The 22,893-nt window shown below is 43.8% G+C and overlaps 1 protein-coding gene across 1 annotated transcript; it reads right to left on the bottom strand.

Annotated features, from left to right (window-relative positions):
* Nucleotides 1-15,095: 15,095 nt before the first annotated feature.
* LOC119399253 (uncharacterized) lies at nt 15,096-17,240 on the bottom strand. The gene has a single exon (XM_037666069.2). The coding sequence runs from the start codon at nt 17,046-17,048 to the stop codon at nt 15,735-15,737; it is 1,314 nt and encodes a 437-aa protein (XP_037521997.2). The 5' UTR covers nt 17,049-17,240; the 3' UTR covers nt 15,096-15,734.
* Nucleotides 17,241-22,893: the final 5,653 nt, after the last annotated feature.

The raw sequence follows: 22,893 nt of genomic DNA, 5'->3' as shown, positions 1-22,893 counted from the left end.
TTATTCCGGTGTTTGCTAAGGGTTTCGAAAAAATGCTACATTCCAGATTGTCCAACTTTTTAACTAAAAGTGACATTATAAGCGACGCTCAGTTTGGTTTCCATAAAGGAAGGTCTACGGAGTTAGCTTTGTTAAGGCCAAAAGAAATGATTTTAGAGAACACGAGAACAGGCTATTTACATTAGGTTTGTTCACTGATTTCAACAAGGCTTTCGATTCCATTGACCATAGCACGCTACTTCATAAGTCAGAAATCCATGGTGTTAGATGCATTCCCCTGGCTCTAATAAAGTCATATTTAGCAGAGCGATCACAGTGTGTGTGTTTAGGTAACCATCACTCACCTTCATTGCCTGTCAGTAGAGGTGTCCCGCAAGGAAGCGTATTTGGCCCCCTTCTTTTCAATGTTTTTATAAATGATATTGTTAATATCAACAAGTAGGTAAAATTAATATATGCTGATGATGCCACATTCTTGTTTTCCGGCGCAGATACAGACACGTTGGTAGAAAGTTGTAATCGTTTCTTTTCTAATATTACGTCATGGTCACTATCAAATAAACTTAAAATTAACCCTAAGAAAACGAAGGTAATAATATTTAAAGCTAGAAATAAGATTCTGAACGTTAAACAAGATATTATGTGTGCAGACCAAAAAATAGATATTTCTTTATTTATTTATTTATTTATTTATTTATTTATTTATTTATTTATTTATTTATTTATTTATTTATAAATACTGCGGTCTAACTTAGACCATAGCAGAGTGGTACATAAACAAAAGAAACGTACATTTGGGCAAAAAAAGAACAACAAACAAGTCTATGCAGTCTGAACAGGCTATTGTAGAAGAACATAAAATTCTCGGTGTAGCATTTTCATTTCATCTAAGTTGGGACTCTCACGTAAGTCATTTATGCAAGAAACTTTTTTTTACTGCGGGAAACTCTGTCGCGTTGTCGAGAAATTCTTCCTACACAAATAAAAGTCAGCATATATCAAGCACTGTTTCAATCACATATAAATTACTGCAGTCTGGTTTGGCTTACTACAACTCAACGTAACATTAACAGAATATTGCTTTTGCAGAAGAAAGCTGTCCGTCACATTGCCAACACTGGTTATTTATCACCGACATCGACATATTTTCGCAAGTACAGTATAATTAAAATCCGATATATGTATGAGTTTCGCATCCTGCGATCATTTTACATATTGTGTCGAAAAGGCTGGCTTGGTTTTGAATTCGAAGAAGTGCCGCTTTGGTGAGCGACAGGCATTGGTCCTCGGTCATCTGGTCGACAAAGATGGTGTCAGGCCCGACCCTCGAAAAATTGAAGCAGTCAGCACCTTTAAGCCACCCAAGTCTGTAAAGGAACTCCGCAGCTTTCTAGGGCTATGTTCTTACTTTCGACGCTTTGTGCCGAAATTTTCGGACATCGTGTATCCATTGAACAGCCTCTTGCGAAAAGACAGCCCATTCGAATGGACACCTGAATTAGCAACAACTTGTAGGTTTGGGCGAGTCGGTTCATGATGCGAAAACTAGAAGCAGCGCGAAAAAAACGACGACAAAATTAGGAACACACACCACAGGACTAGCGCTGAACTGCCAACTCTGGCAGTTCAGAGTTGGCAGTTCAGCGCTAGTCCTGTGGTGTGTGTTCCTAATTTTGTCGTCGGTTTTTTTTCGCGCTGCTTCTAGTTTTTGACACCTGAATGTGATGCTGCATTCTGTCAACTAAAATTTATGCTGACGTCAGAACCTCTCCTTCGTCACTTTGATCCATCTGCGCCTACTGAAGTGCACTGTGACGCAAGCGGTATTGGCATCGGAGGCGTGCTCGTCCAGCGCCATAATGATGAAGAGCATGTGGTCGCCTATACGAGTCGTTCCCTGAGCAAGGCAGAAAGGAATTATACTGTGACAGAGCAAGAATGCTTGGCAGCTGTTTTTTCTGTTCAGAAGTTTCGTTGTTACCTGTATGGGCGTCCGTTCACGATTGTAACCGACCATCATTCCTTGTGTTGTCTCGTTACCCTCCGAGACCCTTCTGGACGCCTTGCGCGCTGGGCTTTGCGGCTCCAGGAATTTGACTTTAACGTTTCATACAAAAGTGGCAGGCGTCATTCTGATGCGGATTGCCTTTCTCGTCTTCCTTTGTCAACAACGGAAGATAATGCGGACACCTCCGACATCTTCTTTGCTGCTCTCTCTCACACGTTTCCTGACGCCACTATCTTCCAGCGGGAACAGCCCAATGATTTATGTTTGGACCCGTTGTTCGCCGACGCTCGCAGTCCTAAGGACAGTGGTCGATTTTGCCTTCGATATGGACTGTTATACAAGATAAATTACTCGGGTCATGGTGCGCGGTATTTATTGGTTGTTCCCGACAGTCTGAGACGCGACGTTCTCCGTGTCATGCATGATGATCCGACGTCAGGCCATCTTGGATTCATTCGCACCTTACACCGAATGCAGGAGCGGTTTTACTGGCCTAAAATGCGAACATGTACGAAGAATTACGTCTCGAGCTGCGACAAGTGCCAGCGTCACAAGCGACCCACAAGCGCTCCACAAGGACTTCTTCATCCTGTAGCGCCGCCCACTACGCCTTTCGAGCAAGTTGGTATCGACCTGCTAGGACCGTTTCCGCAATCTTCGAACAACAACCGCTGGGTCATAGTGTGTGTCGATCACCTCACCCGATATGCGGAAACCGCTGCGATACCATCCTCTACAGCCGCGTCCGTAGCTTCCTTCTTGTTGCGCTCCGTTGTTCTTCGCCATGGACCGCCTCGTGTAATTATTAGTGACCGTGGTCGCCAATTCGTCGCCGACACTGTGGAAGAATTGCTTCGCCTTTGCACTTCGCAGTTCCGCCACTCATCGCCATATCATCCCCAGACGAACGGGCTTGTCGAACGTACAAACCGCACCCTAACTAATATGCTGGCTATGTACGTATCATCGAAACACAAGAACTGGGATGATGTCTTGCCATTTAAAACCTATGCTTATAATACAGCGAAGCACGAAACCACAGACTTCACTCCTTTCTACCTGCTCTACGCTCGATCTCCGCGCAGTTGCCTCAACACAATACTCCCATTTGAGCTTCATACGGACGACTCAGTTGCCCAGACATTGTGCCGTGCTGAAGAATCCCGCCAAATTGCTCGCCTGCGCCATCAATATGTTTTTCTTCATTTAAACAATCTATCGAGTTAACTGCTGCACTGCAACCCAACAGTCACGCTATCAATACTCGTAATGTAGGAGGCAGGCTTATACCGCGCTTTCGCACTTACTATAAACTTCAGTCATTGAAATATAACTTCCCATGTATTCTTAATAAGCATAAACATTTACATAAACCTGCGCTTAATAAATTACGTGAAATATTTCTAAATTACTAATGTATTCATACATTTCAATTATTTCATAATGTTGCAATATATTTCACTGTATATTTCTGTATATGATTAGCTACCATGCTTTTCTTTTATTATATTGTGTTGATATTATTGTTTCGTGTAGTTTACTGCCAGAATTACAGGTGTACTATTGATATTTTTTTCTTGTACTTGTAATATTACCATTTCTTTTCTGTAAATAAATTTGAGTATTCTTTTATTGTTGTTTGTTGTTAGAAATGTGCTTATTCAAAAATCATTCCCTGTTACGCTTACACGGGTATTGTTATATGCTTTGTTTTTGTAAATATTTTTTTCTACCATGTGTGATATGACTTGTACATTTGGTGCAAATCTTTTCAGCTGTCACTTGTTGCTATGTAATTGGTCTTCTGGGCCCTAGTCAAGCTGTTTCATTACAGCTTTTAGCCCAGGAGACCATCCAGAATGTAATGTTTTCGTTTTATTCTGGAAAATAAAGAGATGAATGAATGAATGAATGAACGAATGAATGAATGAATGAATGAATGAATGAATGAATGAATGAATGAATGAATGAATGAAAAGTGGTCTCTAGTGTTGAAGGAGAAGGCAGATAAGCTGTCAGAAACGACGCGTTTTGGTTCTGTCTTCTGGCTTGCTTTACGCAAATGTCGCTCTAAATGACTCGGTTATTTACTTTCCAATTAATTTCTACAATTTACTTGCAATTACTTTCTGTGTACTTGACCGCGTTGTATATATTTAGGTCAAGTTATCTTTAGTATATGAGTGCACAAATTTCTTCAAATAAAATGAAATGATTCGTCAAGACATTAACAGCGCAAAAAATAAAAATAAAATACAAGCGATAGATGAAGCTAGCGGACAGAGAAGCGTTTGTCCGTGTCCCCTCGCGTCGTCCTTCGTTTATATTTTTTGCCCTGTTAATGTATCTTGCAGTGGAGCACCAAATAGCCCAAACTTTCATGGAAACCATTGGTGAATATTGATCATAAATAGACACGCTTGAGCGGTTAGAAAGCTACCACCTTCTCTCGAGCCTTTGAGGCTCAAGAGAATACATACATACATACATACATACATACATACATACATACATACATACATACATACATACATACATACATACATACATACATACATACATACATACATACACACATACATACATACATACATACATACATACATACATACATACATACATACATACATACATACATACATACATACATACATACATACTGTACAGAAGCATTAGACCGCTGTAATGGGCCGTCCTCTTGAGCGCCTTCTAGTGGGTCGCCCTCTTCGCCTCTTCTCGGAGAGCACGCCCCTCGTGTTCTTGCTCGTGAGAGTCTGCGCTCTGTCGTTACTGTCGTCGCTGCGCATCGTCGCCGTCGATCCCGCCGTCAATAAACGCCAGGCCTCACCGCGCTGCCACCGCACGTCCGTTTCCGCTCCGTTTTTCGTGTTCCGTTCCGCCTCTCGCGGAGTGCGGAGGCGGCGGCCGTTTTTCGTACCGGCCAAACTCTCCGGTCCCGCTCGCTTTCTCGGTCGCTGATTGGCAGAAAAAAAAACGGTGACCTATGACGTCCTCACGCCTGCTCGTCGAGAAACATGGCGCCCGGGTGAAGCGACGAAGCGAGAATCGAGGCCTAGCAGCCGCGTAAAAAAAGTTCATTTGAGTGTTATTGTGATTAGTGCTAGAGTTAATCATCATCTACGGATATATTCATCGAAAGGTAGCAAGCCGGCGCTACCTTCCTGCCCTCCTCGGTGCCTGCGATCGCCGACGGAAACCGACGGAGTGTGCTTGTGTTTACGCGAGGATCGGAGGCCACCGATTTCGTGTCTTTCGTGCCGTCGTTCGCTTTGCTTTGGGAACTAGAATATCATCATATGGAGGCGTAATCTGTGTGTCACATGCTCATCGTACAAGAACGTCAAAAGTGTTCGATCGCCGCAAACAGCGTATGCGATTTGTATGTGCTCCGTGTTCGGGGTGATGATACACTCAATAGCGATAAGTTTTATTGCCGTCATAGCACATGTTCTGCTACGAGTGCGCTGCTTTGCCGCTTGCGGTGCGCTGTGGTGAGCGCGTCGCGTCGCGACCGAAGTGCTCGATCGTGTCCTCAGTTGACGAAGTCTGCTCACAAGATACAAGTCGAGGCATGAGCCTGCGATTTGCTGCAGCGGTGCTAGACGTAAAAGTGTTCTTTGCGGCGTGTGTGTGGTCTGAAGTGTGCAGTACATGTGCGCTGCCAGTGCAGTTTTCTTGTGTATCAGCCATCTCGATACAGAAGCTCCATCAAACTTGAATTTGCTGTTTAGCTCGCGTATTTAAAGTTCTTTGTGCACTTTGAACATTCTGCTTTCATAGAGTGCTGCGTTAGATATGCCCGAGAATGCCGAGTCATGAATGACAACTTCAGGTAGCCTTCATTTCTATCATGTGGAAATAATGCAAACGAAATTTCAGATAAAGCAAGTCGTGATGCGAGCGGCTTCTTGCTGGTGTCCAACCACAGAGACTGCTTACTGATGGTCATGTGGAGGAGAAATGCTTTAATTATCTACAAATTTCCATTTTATAATCAAAAGCCCTATGCATGTAAGAGAACGGTAAAGCAATACTCTAACCAAAATTGTGAGTTCGATGTAGAATCCGATGACGTACAACTGGCGCCCTAACTTGCTCGAAACTTTGCTGACAGTATGCCCTCACAGGCTAGCTGCGGTCATGTTACAAAAGCTGGCAGTCGCCCAAATCAAAGCTTTCCACTACCTTGCAATATGCCTTTGTTCATTCTATCGTTTGTGGCATACCTATTTTCCATGATCCTTCATTTTAATGCAAACAAAATTGACACGTATTGCCCAATTAGTCTGCCTAGATGCTCCTTTACGTACTCTTTGATCACCAATTCTGTCTGCAGCTGGTGCTGCATAATGTGTCTTAAAACGACTCATACCAGCAAAACATTCACGTGAGCTATTTCACTAGTGCTGTTACACGTATCTGTCACTGCTTGACTGAAAAAAAGGCAGAGACAATTTGACGTCTTCATGTCTGTTCGATGTAAACATGACACCTGCATGAAGTGACGAAGTGGGAGCAGTGGCCTAGTCGCTAGCTGCATAAAAGGAGTTCATTTGAATGTTATTGTGATTAGTACCAGTGTTAATCAGCATCCGTCGAAATATTCATCGAAAGGCAACAAGGTGGGGCTAGCTTCGAGATCTAATCAACGTGTGCGATTGCCAATGAAAAAATGCGAAGTGTGCTGTGTACGTGAACGTTGGGTGCTGTCGATTGCGTGTTTCATGCCATCGTTCGCTTTGCAGGTAATTCCATGCAGGTGTAAATTGCATTTGGCACATGCTCATCGTACACAAACATGAAAAGTGTTCGCTCGCTGCATCCAGCACATGCCATTTGTGTGTGTCCTGTGTTCGCAGCCAAATGCGTACCTGTATTTTGATACTTTCAGCGAACTGCAAGGGCGAGAGTGATGATACACTCAGTAGCTACAATTTTTATTGCCTCTTCATCGTCGTCGTACATGTTCTATTGCGTCTGAGCTGTTTTGCCGTTTGTTGTGCTCTGTGGTGACCGTGTAGCGTTCGAGCGAACAATGGCGTCCTTAGATGTATATCTGCAGTGTTGGAGTGGTTCTAGGTGCTAATTGTTTTATGTGTTGCGCATCGTGCAATGTGTTTGTGTTCGATTTATCTGCTTATCACATGGATTTATCTGCTTCTCACACTCGCTGTCTGCCTGAAAAGTTACTTGTGCACTTCTTTGGGTACATCTTTTAGTGAGGTGATAGGTCTGGACATGTGCTGATAGGTCTGGACACGACCCGTAGGAGGTGTTTTTAATGGGAATTTTGAATGTTACGGGGATGTTAGTTTGAACCGCAAGATATTCATAACTAAACAAAGTGTATGGTTTTGTGTTCAGACCAGAACGGTTCGCACACTAAAGAATCACAACTCCTCTGTTCTTGCACGTGCCTAAATGCGCAGGTGGTTAGTGCAGGCATTTGTGAGAGCAGATGACAGATAAGCACATATTTTGTGAGGACTGTGTAGTTAATTTTAATGTTTTACATATCTTCGTGTTCTCGAAGAAGGCTACATGTGTGTAAGCATCAAAATCAGTCATTCAAATTGCCGGGCAACTTGGTGCACACTTATTTGTTTTGAGAACAGAGTAAGGTGTGTTCAGATAATCACAGTCATAGGGGAATGCCAGCTAGATTGTAGTTTCACGAAAATTTTATATCGTCATGAGGTTGCGACTGTGAACAATACAGCAGCCAAACCGGTAAAGTATAGTCAGAATAGATTTGAGCACATAGGGAAGAGACACAAGAAGACAAGACTACTAAATGAATTGGTAGTGAGCGCTCGTTTAGTCGTCTTGTCTTCTTGTGTCTCATCCTTTTCAGTCATGGGCACGTTACCAGTGAAAAGTAACAGTGTTACAGCTACAGTTACCTAAGCCAAAAAAGTAACTTTGTAGTGGAAGGCTACGGAAATTTCGACCATCTGGTGTTCTTTAACGTGCACCTAAATCTAATACACGGGCCTCTACCATTTCGCCTCCATCGAAATGCGACCGCCGCGGCCGGGATCGAACCCGCAACCTTCGGGTCAGCAGTGGAGTGCCATAACCACCAGACCACCGTCATTCTAGTCTTGTCACTCTAGTAAATATTGAAGTTTCCTTCAATATTTACTAGAAGAAACTCTGGTGCTGCGATCGCTCAGCCACCGTGGGAATGATGGTATAGCAGGAGGATCGACAGGTGGGCCAGTTGGTAATTCATTTAGACATTGCTTTTCTGCGCTCCCAGTTCGCTGAACGAAGAAAATGATGGTATAGTACATGGATTTGCTTTGTCTTCGTGCTTGCGGCTTCGAACGCGCTCGACAAACTGGATATTGCTAGGATCGACAAACTGGATATTGCTAAAGCAACTCATGCAACGCGTTCTAAGACGGAGCTTGTTGAACACTGCTGGACAACTGGACATAGCTTTGACCTAAACAATGCGATGACGCTGGCTCGCGAATGAAGTTGGGGGACAACAGAAAACTGCGAGACGGAGTTAACCTTTTACAATCAGTTCCATAGAGGTTTTTTAAGAAGATTGTATTCACGGTATTTCTGGCTCTCAACCGTTTTGCGCTCTGTTGCTTTCTAGCCACCTCTCAAACACGATTAGCTCCGAACCTCGGACGAAGGAGACTTTTTATACTTGGAGTCCAAATGATTGACCAGTACACCGAGAGCAGAGCTAGCAGCTCAAGTGACCAAAAGGATATATATGTCGAAAAAAAAACGGACGTGAACTTAGTCTTAGCGACTTCGCCTCCCAAACTGCGAGGGGAGCGGCGTTGTGGAAAGGCGAAAGGTGGAGAGGAAATGGGAAAGTAACTGTAACGCTATTTCCCGTTACAGTTACTGTGTAAAAAGTAACAGTGTTACAGTTACAAGTTCCTCTAACTTAAAAGTAACTATTTACAGTTCCAAGATACTGAAAAAGGTAACTAGTTACCGGTAACGCGTTACTAGTAACTAGTTACTGCCCAAGACTAATCCTTTTGCACTCAAATCTATTCAAGACTATATGAACCAACGCGCCAAGCAAAGCATTTTACTATGGTAAAGTATAAATGAAGTCTTTATTGAGTATATGTGAGCCTAGCAAAGCAACATATCTTCTGAGACTTTACGTGCAAAAGCTGCAATAATGATTATAACGCATACTGTTTGGGGTAGTCTGGATTAATTCTTTGGGGTTCTTTAACATTCACCTAAATTAAATATAAGCACGATATTAATAGACTATCGTGAGACTGTGAATAGACTATCGTGAGCACTGTGACAGGAAACACGCTATTTACCACATGAGCGTGTGGCAAATAGCCTTGAACCCGCTGTTGGGCGATTCATAGCGGCAGCTGACAGAAACAATGTGGAAAAGGCGCCATGGTTCCTCTAAACCATGGTTTTCAAACACGTGGCCTGCGGCCCGCAGACCTTGTAGTGGCCCGCACGTGACTGTCTTTGTCCCATATTTTTTATGACTTGTGACTGAATTTTTGTGACTTTGCTAAATTGCAATCGCATTGTTTTCTCATCTATTGCGATTAGTAACGCTTTGTTCGGGTATGGCTATGCAGACGTGACTGGCCTCAAAAGTTTTTTTTTTTCATAAGGCATCCCATGCAGCACAACAAAATCTCTATATACAGATCAGCATTCAGATTTTAGTCATTCTGCAGATCGGTATCGATATGTTGTTCGAATGCTCTGATGCCAAATCCCCTTCAGTAATTCAGAAATGACCCATATATGAGAAAGGCCTAGCCTCTTTCAAATCTTTTGTACTCATACTGCTCACGATAATACACTGCTGCTCTTGAACTCTGCCCCCATCGAAATGCAGCCGCCATCACCAGCAATCAAACTAGTTTCCTCAAACTTAGCAATGTGACACTTTGCCTGCTAAGCTACCAAGACACTCGCGTTGCAGTGATGAGTACAGTTGTCAAGAGTACGATATAGCAACCAAATGTGCCAGGCTTTCATTAATGAGTCGCACTACATTTCAGCACGATCGCTCGTGCTTCCATATTTGGTAATGTACTATGCTATTTACATCGTGCTTGTAATCTTTTAACTCTTTTCCTACCAAGCTTTTGGCCAAAAACGATGCAAAAATACCGACGCTTTTATTTGCCTATTTGATTCTATGTGTCTTTATACAACAACCAAAGTATTTTTTGCGAATACGCAGACGATTGGCTTCTCTGCACTGCACCACAGAAAGTGCCCCAACCTCTCCAGCCTTCGATGCAGAAAATGTCTTTTTGAAATTAAAAAAAAAATAATGTACAGGGACGAGCGAGCCGGTGAAAAAGCCTTGGACGCGCCTATAGGTCGGCAAACTCACTCAGACTCATTCAGACTCAGATCGGGCCGCGAGTCTGAGTAATATTTTGGCGAGTTTGAGTCCGAGTGAGTCCGGTTGAAGAAAATTATAGTGAGTCTGAGTTCGAGTGAGTCCAGTAAAGGAAAATATTGGTGATCCTGTGTCCGAGTGAACCCTAAGCGCAAAATATATATCTTGAGTGAGTCTGAGTGAGCTCCACCTTTTGTTGCCGACTTATGGTCCTATCTACTCATCTTCAGCCTTACTATCAGCCGTATATCGGCTTACGTTTATACTCAAATCTATTCACACATATCTCAGCACACTAGCATTCATGGGCCACCTCAATATTTATTGATCAGAGGGGTGAGTTGGGGAAGGGGTGCCATGACCTGCCTCCGCAAACTCTTTCATGGGAAGTTGATAAAAATATCTCGTGTGAGTCGCGTATTTTCTAAAAATGTCCTTACTGGATCAATATATGACAATGATGATATATGATGATAACTCGTATTTGAAGGTACAAGATAAAAATGCGTATCATAGAGCACTGATTATGTCAGATATTGGCGTTAGAGAGGATTGACACCATGATTGATAAAGCTAATTTTATGCCAACGGGCTCGTGAGTCGACGTCTCAGGCTCACTCAGGCTGAGTAATATGTTGGTGAGTTTGAGTGAGTCCAGTTGAGGAAAATTTTGGTGAGTCTGAGTCCGTGTGAGCCCTCAGAACAAAATATAATTCTTGAGTGAGTCTGAGTGAGCTCCAGTTTTTTTGCCGACCTATGGACGCGCCTGTGGGGGTTTGTTTACATCTGTCGGCGTCCACTGCCGATACATGTTGAGAAGCAGTCGTCGTGTGAATCTGATAATATAGAAAAAAGTACGCTGTTCTGTGTAGTCGCTGTCACACTCACATAAGAACTAAAATTCTTTTCACAAAACTTAGGCAAACATGCATTTTCTTCTTTTTTTCTTAACAGAGCTGTTGCCAGCATGCGTGCGCCGCTTGTGCACAGAGGAGGATGCCATTTTCTAATTGCGGTTTTCAGAATCCAGTCCTTTCTCGATCAAAATGCATTCTATGAGCACATTTTTAAATTTTTTACTGCACTATTTTCTTAAGCCACAGAGAACTCAGCAAAATTAATCAGAGTAGCTTAATTGCAGCGCCCCAAATGTATCTTTCAGTGTAGACGAGCCCAGCTCGTTTTCGGTGGGAGCAGTACAAACCATGTCGAAGAGCTCGGCTCGTCTTTGGTAGGGAAAGGGTTAAAATATGGAAACCGTTCAAGAATGTTCCTATACATGAAGGTGTCGCCTGCGACGAGTGAAAACATGTGCAACAGTTTCAAGTTAGTGAAACGCGGTCCCATCTAAAACGAAAAAAAAGTACACATGTTAGTACTCCCCTTTGAAAAAGCATTGTCCCATTGCTGCTAACACATGACCAGGATTTGGGGACATATGCACGTAGCGCCATCTGTCGTCGGGGACTGCGGTGGCCTGCCGTAACTGAATGGGAAATTGGCGAAAAGAAATCGTATCTGACGAAAAATACAGATATCAAAAACGACTCCCGGTTCTATACAGCAGAGACTTACTTGAATATTCTGTTAAAATTACAGTGTGGCGCTACTAACCGCGTGGCTTCCCAACGTGTTTAAAATTTTACAATGGGGCCCCATGTATTTCTAATGGGCGGTGTTCAATTGTCCTGAGAAGCCACAGGCTTTGTAGTGCCATACTGCAATTTTACCAAAATGTTCCAGTAGCTCTCTACTGTATAGAACCCCGAGTCGTTTTTGATAGCTTGCTTTTTTCAAGAGATATGATTTTTTTCGCATATCTCCCATTCAGTTATGGCAGGAGGCCGTCGTCACCGCCGAGAGATGGCGCCACACACAGATGTCCCCAAATCCTGGGAATGGAACACGAAAGTGTGATTGCATGCAATCAAATAAATTAAGAAAGCAAGTTGGAAATAACGTCCCATAGTCCATGAGCATACACATTAAGGTTTAAGCCGCAATACATGGAGGATTTCAGGCCATGTGCAGTGCCGTTATTCATTCATTTCATTTCATTTTTCATTTTATTATACTGTCAGCCCCATTTGGGCTATAACAGGGGTGGAAAAAACCAACATACATACAAAAAATAGGTACTCCCTATACAACTTCTATTATACATAACAATGGATGACAAGAAATAGGCAAAGTACTTTGCTCTTGAGGACAGAAAATAAGCAAAGTATCAACTATACATCTTTATATACGACGTCTTTTAGGTTTTTTAAGAAAGAAGGTACACATTCTGATAAGACAGTGGAATTTGGCAGCCTGTTCCACTCACTGATCGCCCGCGGAAAGAAACTGAACTTAAAACAATCGTTGTGTGACCTGGGAGGGGGGATGTACACAGGCGTCCACTGTTAAAGGGAACATCGGAGCGTGTGGCGGCAGCTCGGCGCCACCGCCGGCCAGCGGCTGCAACGAGTTTCGCGCAGGCGCAGTGAGCACCGTGCCCGGTGCTCTTTCGTCGCGTCAGCGGTTCGCTTCGCGACGATTCGCAGCGCGGAAGCAGACGACGAAAGAGCACGACTCACAGCGCGCAGTGCGCCTGCGCGAAACTCGTTGCAGCCGCTGGCCGGCGGTGGCGCCGAGCTGCCGCCACACGCTCCGATGTTCCCTTTAACAGTGGACGCCTGTGTACATGTTATGCCGGTGCCTTGACGTTTCCCCAGTTTTTATATACATGTACTTCGATTTGTCTATTTTTACTTGATCTTTAATGATTAAAAAGAGTAATTTAAGCCTTTCATACTCTGTCCTTTGTTCTAGTGGTTCAAGGTGGGCCAGCTTGCAAAGCTGAGTTGGGGAGTGGCAGCGCTGGTATTTGTTAAATATGAAACGTGACGCCAATCTTTGTATTCTATCTAGCTTAGTGCGATTACTTGTTGTGTACGGATCCCATACCACCTTTGCGTACTCCATAATTGGCCGTACGAGAGCCTTGTAAGCCAAGCATTTGATTTCCGGGCTGGCATGGTGCAGATTTCTCCGAAGTCTCCACAATGCTTTGTTAGCCTTAGCACAAACGGTGTCTACATGCAAATTCCATCGTAGATCGGAAGTTATGAGTAAACCCAAATATTTGTGTTGGTCGACTCTGCCAAGCTCATGATCGTTTATAGAGTACGTCGTATTTAGAATGCGTTTTTTCCTGGTTACGGTCATCGTTACTGATTTTGCGGCGTTTAGATCCATCTGCCAAATGGTGCACCAGTTTTGTATTTTTTGGAGGTTTAGATTTAGTTCTGATTGATCAGTAGGAGATTTGACTGTTTTATACATTACGCAATCGTCTGCAAAAAACCTTATGGGGACCGTAATATCTTTAGGTAAATCGTTGACAAAAATCAAAAACAGTAGTGGGCCCAAGACACTGCCTTGGGGAACTCCAGAAATAACATTAGCAAGAGTAGATTTTTTCGTGCTGACTTGAACGTACTGCTTGCGATTGGAGAAATAGGAGGAAAACCACTGCGTTAGGTTTGGGTTCTTAAAGATAGTGTTTATTTTTAACAACAGTTTTGCATGTGACACCTTATCGAAAGCTTTTGCAAAATCTAAGAGTATTATGTCAATCTGACCCTGCGAGTTAATTTCAGAGGAGAGATCATGAACAAGTTCAACAAGCTGAGTAATAGTAGATAGGCCTTTTCGAAATCCATGTTGCTGTGAATATAATATGTAGTGAACATCTAGATAAGCCAAAAGATGCTTGGAGACAATATGCTCGAGAATCTTGGAACAAGTGCTTGTGAGCGAGATGGGACGGAAATTTTTGCAGTCGTTAGTAGTACCACCTTTGTGTATCGGTATGACCTTAGCAACCTTCCAAGCAGTGGGAAAGCATCCACTACTTATTGAGGACTGGAAAATAATTGTCAAGTACTTCGAAACCCAAACTGCGTACCTATATAAAAATTCATTTGGTATTCCGTCAGGTCCTGCACTTTTCTTTTTGTCAATTTTAAGGAGCAGGTTCAATACTCCTTGTTCACTAATCGTTATTCCTTCTATGGCAGGTGTTTCAGAAGCCTCATTAAAAGTCGGTACTTGTCTGTCATCGTGGGTAAATACTGACGAAAAAAAGGCATTAAAACTTTCAGCACGTGCTTGTGAGCTTTCTTTATCTGCATCAAGATGGGTTTTTGTGTTTGGATTCACGTATCTCCAGAACTTTTCGGGTGCTTCGTGCAAGAACTTTTTTAGTTTAACATTATAAAAATAATCTTTGGAATTTTTAACTAGACGTCTCAATTTCTGGCTCATAGTGTGAATTGTTTTCTTCCCTTCAGGGCAAGGATTCTTAGAGTGAGCTTTCCGTTTTCGTTTCAGTTGTCTTTTAGCATGGATCACGTCACGCGTTATCCAAGGATTTTTCTTTGCTATCTTTTTTTGACGTGTAGGAATATACAATTGAATGCATTCAGTGACTACCTGTGAGAAATAATCCCATAGTCTATCTGTATTTGCATTTGAATTTTGCAGGAGAACAAAAGTATCGAAAGAGTTTTCAAGTTTTTCTAAAACAGTGAAGTCATCAGCAGCCGCGAAGTTGAGAACTGTATTTTTGTAATCCTTATGCAACCTGGTGGACGCCATATCTAAGGAAGACATAACCATCTGATGATCTGATATGCCCTCGATTACATCACATGTTCTAACATTTTCCTCCAGGAGCGAAGAGACAAATACAAGGTCGAGAATAGAGGATACATCCTTAAAAACACGTGTGTAGCTAGACACAATTTGGCATAGATTAAAACAAAAGGCAATGTCCAAAAGATGTTCACAATGAGCTACTTCGGTTCCTATAATATCATGCGAATCCCATTGAATGCCTGGTAAGTTGAAATCGCCAAGCAAAATTATTTTGTCATCTTGGTGCATATTAGAATCCATAAAACATCTTAAGTCGGTCAGAGTCGTAGCAGGAGAACAGGGGGGTCTGTACATAACTCCAATGTACACAGGGTGATCATTTAATCGAATCTTTACCCATACGGCTTCAATATCACCAGCATCTGGCAGAGTTTGATACTTTATGTCTCTTTTAATCATAAGTGCCACCCCGCCTCCTCTCCCGCCTCGGTCCTTCCTTATTAAGACGTAACCTGGCGGTGTAACTTCCACATCATGTACATCACTGTGCAACGATGTCTCGGTGATTGCCAATATGTCAGGATCATGTTCCAAGGTTACACTTTCAATTAAGTGACTTTTGTTCAGTAAACTGCGAGCATTTAAGTTGATGATTTTAAAGTCAACCTGTTTTTGTCTTTCAGGTCATTGGTGGTTGGGTTTAGCAGATGCTTTACACTTGACCTTTTCCTTAGCATCATCACTCCAGGTGTACAAAACATTGTTGATGAGAACTTTGTCATAAACCAGTCTAACTTTCGCTCCTTTCTTTCTTTCTTCTAGACTTGAGACCCACAAGTTTCTCCGTATCTCAGTAACACGTTTTGAGTAGTCCTCACTAATGTTAATATGAGTGCCTTTTAGCTTGAAACAATTTTTCAATATCTTTACTTTGTCTCGGTAGTCTGCCACTCTAAGGATTACAGGGCGGTCTTTGCCAGGAAATTTCTTTCCCAGTCTATGTATTCTTTCTATAGAATTCAGTTTCTGGTTAAGAATGGAGCCAAATATATCGTCATTTATTTTTTTCAGCAAGTCATCATCATTCTCGGGGCCTTCTTCTTTTACGCCTCTAATAATAAGGTTGTTTCGTCTCGAGCGGTTTTCTAGGTCGTCAACCCTACTGCACAGAGCACTCAGTTCAGTATGGCTCCTATCGACTGCATTCTCAAGCTTTCGCAGCCTACCACCCACTTTATCTATGCACTCTAATTTTTTCTCAATTGTTAATAATCTGTTCTGAACTTGAATCATAGCGGACTCAGATGAGGCCTGTTGCTCTTGCATTTGCGAAATTTTAGACAAGATAGTTTTTTGCGTTTCTAGCAGTTCCTTAAACATTGCATCCGTAATAGGCCCAGGGTTTTGCTCGATATCTCCCGACAGTGAAAGCAACAGACCCGCTAGCGAAAAACAGTCACTTATGCAGTTTAGAATGGTGTGTGGACACGGCAACACTATTAAGCAAGGATCGTCACTACGGAAACCATATTTCCAGTCACCAACCTGCACGAGTAGGGGTACGTTAGGTGACATCGTCGCGACTTGGTTGCCGTGTCCACTGCCGCTTGAAGCAATAGGCGTCCCTTTTATAGCCGCTGGCGTGGCGCTGGCGGGCTGAGCTGGTGACGTCATCATGCCACGTAGGTGTGTACAGTAAAGATGATGCTCGGGCTGCAGGCGCGGCGCCACTGGCGTATCGAAGATATCACCAGCAACGATGCCCGTGCCGAGCTTGAACGGTGCATCAAAGGTGTGACGCAGATCAAACTGGCCCGTGCAAAACGCCGATGAGCCGGTCGACGAAAAAAGGCATCCCGTCAAAACCTGCACGAGTAGGGGTACGTTAGGTGACATCGTCGCGACTTGGTTGCCGTGTCCACTGCCGCTTGAAGCAATAGGCGTCCCTTTTATAGCCGCTGGCGTGGCGCTGGCGGGCTGAGCTGGTGACATCATCATGCCACGTAGGTGTGTGCAGTAAAGATGATGCTCGGGCTGCAGGCGCGGCGCCACTGGCGTATCGAAGATATCACCAGCAACGATGCCCGTGCCGAGCTTGAACGGTACATCAAAGGTGTGACGCAGATCAAACTGGCCCGTGCAAAACGCCGATGAGCCGGTCGACGAAAAAAGGCATCCCGTCAAAACCTGCACGAGTGGGGGTACGTTAGGTGACATCGCCGCGACTTGGTTGCCGTGTCCACTCATGACTGCATCATGCCATTGGGCTAAACCTCATAGTTCAGTGCACCACAATATTGGAGTATATTATAGGGCCCGAAGTATCGTTGCAGAAGCTTCTCGGTAAGCTCATCTTGGTGTTCCAGCATGTAACACGGTTAATCGCTATTAAGCCCGCTTGGGATCAAATTTTAGGGGTGTGCGAATATTCCAGTTTGGAATTCGAAACGAATAATTCGATTGAGGGCCTTCGAATAGCTAGTATTCAAAGATTTGATTGATTCGACACGATGAATATCTAAACATGACAAAGGCCAATGGTGCAACTTAGGGTGGGGTGGCTAAAACTAACGCTAACGTCGTTACAGTAGGCCTTTCGTTAACACTTTTGCCGATATCCTGGTTCATAAGCGAGCACACGTTTATTTTAAAGGAGATTATGTCATTTCCGCACGTAATGGCTCCAGCAAAAGAAGGCCACGGAACAGTCTGTGAGACTGTCGAACTGTTAGTGTAAAAAAATAACCAGCACACTGAGCTCAGGCCTTATAGTCAAGAGGTTGAAAAATACTTCAATGAGTCCCTGATCACAAGAAAGGATGATCCTTCGAAATACTGGAAAGAGCTATCCAGGAATCTTCAAAATTGCTTTGCGACACCTTCCCATCCCTACTACTGAGGTGCCCAGTGAGCGTGTGTTTTCAACTGCAGCATACACTGTAACATTGAATTGAATTGAATTGAATCTTTATTTTCATGTTTGATACTACATGAAGGATGGCGGGAGTAAAAGCTGCACTGAAACAGCTTGACTAGCTCCCGCTAGTCAAGCTGTTTTAGTTCACACACAGTGAGAGAGCCTGAAGCCACAGTGAGAGAGCCTGAAGCCAGGTCACATGGAACAGCTTGTGCTTCTGCATGACAATTTGTACGCTTTGGGTAGCAGTCACTCACCGCGTTAGGTGCTCGAGAACATCAGCAGATTTCATTTCTTTGTTTTTTCTTGCAATTTTCAATAAAATATTCTTTATTCGATTGAAGATTTTTGGCCACTATTCGGCACTATTCGATTTGAAGTCGATTTGAGATGAAATTTCGCTGTCGCACGCCCCTATCAAATTTCTCAACAGTGATTGGCTTCCTTTTACAGTTAGCGTAAAGCAGCCACGTCGATAAAGAAACTCGATCCAGATCAGGCCCGACCGCGACCATTAAGTGACTGTGTGGTGTGACACCTGTATTAGTGCTAACAATTTTGCTCATTGGATGTAAAAGATTTTAAAACGACTGCATATTCAACAAAATTTTCTAAAGGAATTTGAAAAGTTGTCCCATCTGCTTGTTTTGCACAACCTATTTTTCCTTGGTTGCCCACTGATGTTCTTTCATCGCTATATGGTCTTACAAATTGTTTTCAAAAGTGACCGCGGGAAACGTCAAAAGTATAATTTTTCTCTGTTCAACATGGACATCACCGAAAACGAATTTGCACTATATTTCTAACCTGAGATTTCATTCTATCTACGCAAAAACAGAGCATGAATGGGTTCAGAATAAACAGATATTTAATTACAAAGTAATTAGGAATGATTACTATAACACACATAAATGAACATATTACAACATTATTTTTGTTGCAATATAATATCGATTGCCTTGAAATAACATTGTATCGATTTGACATATTTACAGACAGTTCTTCATAGGTGGCGTCTGAAAGGGTTAAAAGTGATCAATAACTTCATACTCTGAGGCATGTCTCATCACCTTGCAATCGTTAACTAAATAAGAATAGCTTTTGTTGCCCTCCACTGTGTTAAACTAACAAACCCAGGTGGTCACGGCTTAGCCAAATTTATTGTGCTTTCATGCTATAAATCACCAGAATAAACTACTGATTGAAGTTGTACAAACTACGTGTCACTCAGGTTTTGTTTACTCTGAATTATCTGTAGATAATGTTATGGCTGAATATTTCTGTATATCGTGTGCATCCACTACCATATTCAACAGTGTATCTGTGTGTATTTTGTGTTATCACTTGGATGCTACATATTTCTTTTTCAAAGTGGTCAGTAACATTTAGACCATGTATCATGTTCCGCAAGACACGTTTCGATTCATAACACTGCGATTCCAAGCACTGTTTCACTTTGTGCAGTACAAATGTTGTTATTGTTGCTGGAACCCTCTTTCTGCAATGCCCTCGGGTGAAATGTAGCCACCGAATGAATAAATAAATAAATAAATAAATAGCGCATGAGTAACGTGGCTTCATAACATGCACTACATTGCATTTGTACTAATTAAGTGAAGCACATGTGCTAGTTGTGCTAGTTTGGATGGCACAGAGGGACCGACTAATTCTCCTTGAGGACATATGCATAGTACACCGAAGGGGGAGGGGGGCGAGATATAAACATGGGAGTCACCCAGGCCTATGAGTTCCTGCTGCTTAAATCCCCAAGAGTTCCCACAAGGATGGGCAACAGTGCGGCTGTAGACACTGCCAGATTCCACCATTACCAAATGTTAGTTTGTGGGGATCGAGAGCGTCCCTCTGCCTGGCGCCTCGCTCCCCAGCTGCCGCGCGCGTGCCGGCCGCGTAGCCCGGGCGCACATAGGCACCGGCAATCGCCAAGATGGCGGCCAGGGCGCCTCTTTGTCTGGGCGAGCCAAGCGTCGGCTCCGTTCCGCGCTGGCATGTCCGGGCACGCTACGCTGGCGCGCTGCGCGGGCCTACGTCACAACGCAGCGCCATCTCCCATTGGGCCGCTGGTGACATCCTCCTCTCCTACGAGCTAAGATGCGCCCGACGATTCGCTCGTGGCGGCAGATGCTCCCAGGCTAGCATGAGAGGTTGACGCGCTGCTCTAGCAGGCGGCTTCTCGTTCGTGTGCTCGACCGCTGCCCTTTGTGTGGTAGTCCTAGCGCCGCTGGCAAGCGTACTCGTTCGGTCTTGCGGAGTTCCCCTTACGGCCTGCAAGCCTGTGAGTGTCGTACTGTGCTGCATCTTGGGTTAATAAACCCGTTGTTGTTGTTACCCTGCCTCGTGCGTGGTTTCTGCGCCGTGTCGGAGAAAACGACGAACCCGGCCGCAGCGTCGTCGCACGCAGCGGCAGTGGAGAACGTCGCGTCCCTGCACGGTCGCGCTCGTAGGTAAGCCTAGTGCAAACCTATCTCCACAAGTTGGAGCATTGTAGAAAATCTATGTAGCAACCGCTATATCCTATGTATGACTGCGACCACGGCAAAGGTCCACCTACCCTTAAGAATAGTCAGGCTGATGAACTTGAAGCAGTATTGCTAATGCCAGCAAACAGTTCTCGAAAACTGCTACTGCCAAAGGATATGTATTCACTTCCCGAGGGAACTTTATACTGACTCTGTTCAAGTTACTGTACAGTAGCAAGACAGAGACCTCAGCATGGCAATCTGCACTCTAAGCCACTACAAGATTGTACAGTGACAGACAGGACAGAATTCAACGGGCCCTAGACGAGGTTGAATCACACACAGCAGAAGTTGTTATGAAGTGTGCTCCAAGAAAATAAAAATAAAAATATATTTGACCACCAAGAACCCTAAACCAACACGGCTCCACCACTACATTTACTACTGCTAGATGGAGAACTTATCCAAAGAGTGTGCACTTGCTAGTGCTTGCAATGCATGTGAAAAAAATTGGCAGTGCCAGTAATACCCTTTTTAAACTCAAGTACACAATGCATAATGTTACTAACTTTATTAAGAATTTCACACTCAACAGAGGAAATAATGGAGATAGACACTATGAAAGTAGGGCACGCCTTCGTCATGAGCAAAATAACTTGCGCTCTCCCATTGCAAGATGCGCAACAAACTGAAATCCACCAAGCAAATTGAATAATTTTGACTGCCTGCGAGGTGGCACTTGGTCTGCCCAAAAACATGAGCACAGGCTGCCTCATCGAACTAGGCATTATCAACACATTTGAGAAACTTGCTGGGGCCACACTTATGGCCCAGCACAAAGGACTCAATGCAACACACCAGGGCACTCTGTGTTCATAAGACTTAGAGTCACTGGAAAAATGCTTCCACTGAATCTAATATGACTGTGTTACCCCTCAATGCCTCAGGTATGTAAAAATGGAACCACACTTATGCCACCTGATGTAGGAGCAAGAATCCTCATGCCATGTCACATGAACCCGTACTTCCGAATAAAACAGCCACAAGCCTGAGAAGCCACCCTGCGCAGAAGGCAGTAGGATGCAAACATCTACTTTACTGATACGGTCTCATCCTCAGAAGGGAGACAGCGACTTCCACTACCAGTGCACACAGCGTACCGCAAATGCCGCCTTACGACTACTTAACAACGACCCAACAATTGGTCGTGGAAGGTGTGGCTTTCCAATCTGTCATTGGAAACGGAAACGAATTGGTAACCCTCGAACGTTGAGCTGCAATAGCCAGTGAGGCCATGGAGAACAGGCTCCACCATCAGTAATCAAGCAGTCTTTTCAATAAAGTTGTTTTCTTCTCTTTTATTTGTTGTGTCAAAACATGAGGTTAAGTTATTTTGTCTGAGTATTTCATAGATGGGTGGGAAGCAAAAGAATAGTTATACTGGTGACGTAACCTGATCATATAAGTCCATGATTGCATGGTTAACGTGTCATAGTCAGTTGCAAAATTGGTTTATTGACACCTATGTATAACTCAGGCAGTCAGTCCATGTTTATTTTTCAGCAAATCAAGCACAATGGTGAAAAGTGGGAGATGGAGTAAACATTTAGGCACCACCCACTGTAGGAGCAATTACAGGGCATATGTACTAGCAAAAGCAAATAGTTATACATGCAAAAGACGAATAATAAATATCAACTTGTACAAAAGAGTGCATTACTACATATAGGATTATATTCGTACATAACAAAGATAATAGAAGACAATGGCATCGTTGTTGTATGCTTGGTGAAAACATGATGATATACCTAATGCAGTACAATTTAAAGAATATGTAAAGTTGTAAAAAGAATCTAATTACAGTGGTATTTTTAATAGGTGAATTTCAATGTGTTACTGCTCATATGCATTAAGAGTTGGTGGACATGATAACTGTGGTTGGCTGTGATAATCATCAGGTTACTTTATTCAAACTGTGGGAACCACGCCCAATGGCTATCGCGAGATAGCGCCACGTGCTGCGCAGAGGCGGTGCGCGTGGCCCAGCTGCGCGGCTTAAAAGGGGCAGCCTGCGCGCCGCCCGGGGGAGACGTGCCTGGGACGCCAGGAAGGACGGATGCTGCCACCCGCGTTGACCGATTGCTGCTGCCGCCGATCATGCTCGTCGCCTCGTCGTCTCGTGTGGCTGGACCGACTCCGCCGTATGCAGCGCAGAGTTAAATAAATTGTTGTTGTTGTTGTTTGTTGCGAGTTGAAGCCTCCGTCTTCCTTGCTTTGACTGCGGACGGGACGCAGCAAGCCCAGTACCCACAGATGGCGCCCAACGTGGTTTTTGCTCCCGCCCGTAGGAATAGCACGGTGGACGTAGGTCCAGTCCCGCGTCTTATTCGTTGTCTCGGTATAGCGCATTCGCGTGTGTGTTCTTTTGTGGCGCGGGTTTTCTTTTTTT

This window comes from Rhipicephalus sanguineus, chromosome 7 (genome assembly GCF_013339695.2).
Source record: "Rhipicephalus sanguineus isolate Rsan-2018 chromosome 7, BIME_Rsan_1.4, whole genome shotgun sequence".
NCBI classification, from domain to species: domain Eukaryota; kingdom Metazoa; phylum Arthropoda; class Arachnida; order Ixodida; family Ixodidae; genus Rhipicephalus; species Rhipicephalus sanguineus.
Note: the sequence above shows the minus strand (reverse complement) of the source record. Positions and strands in the feature narration are given on the sequence as shown.

What these genes read in the sequence shown, in the direction of transcription:
- LOC119399253 (XM_037666069.2), bottom strand. Translation starts at nt 17,048, where the DNA reads ATGATGATGTCACCAGCTCAGCCCGCCAGCGCCACGCCAGCGGCTATA.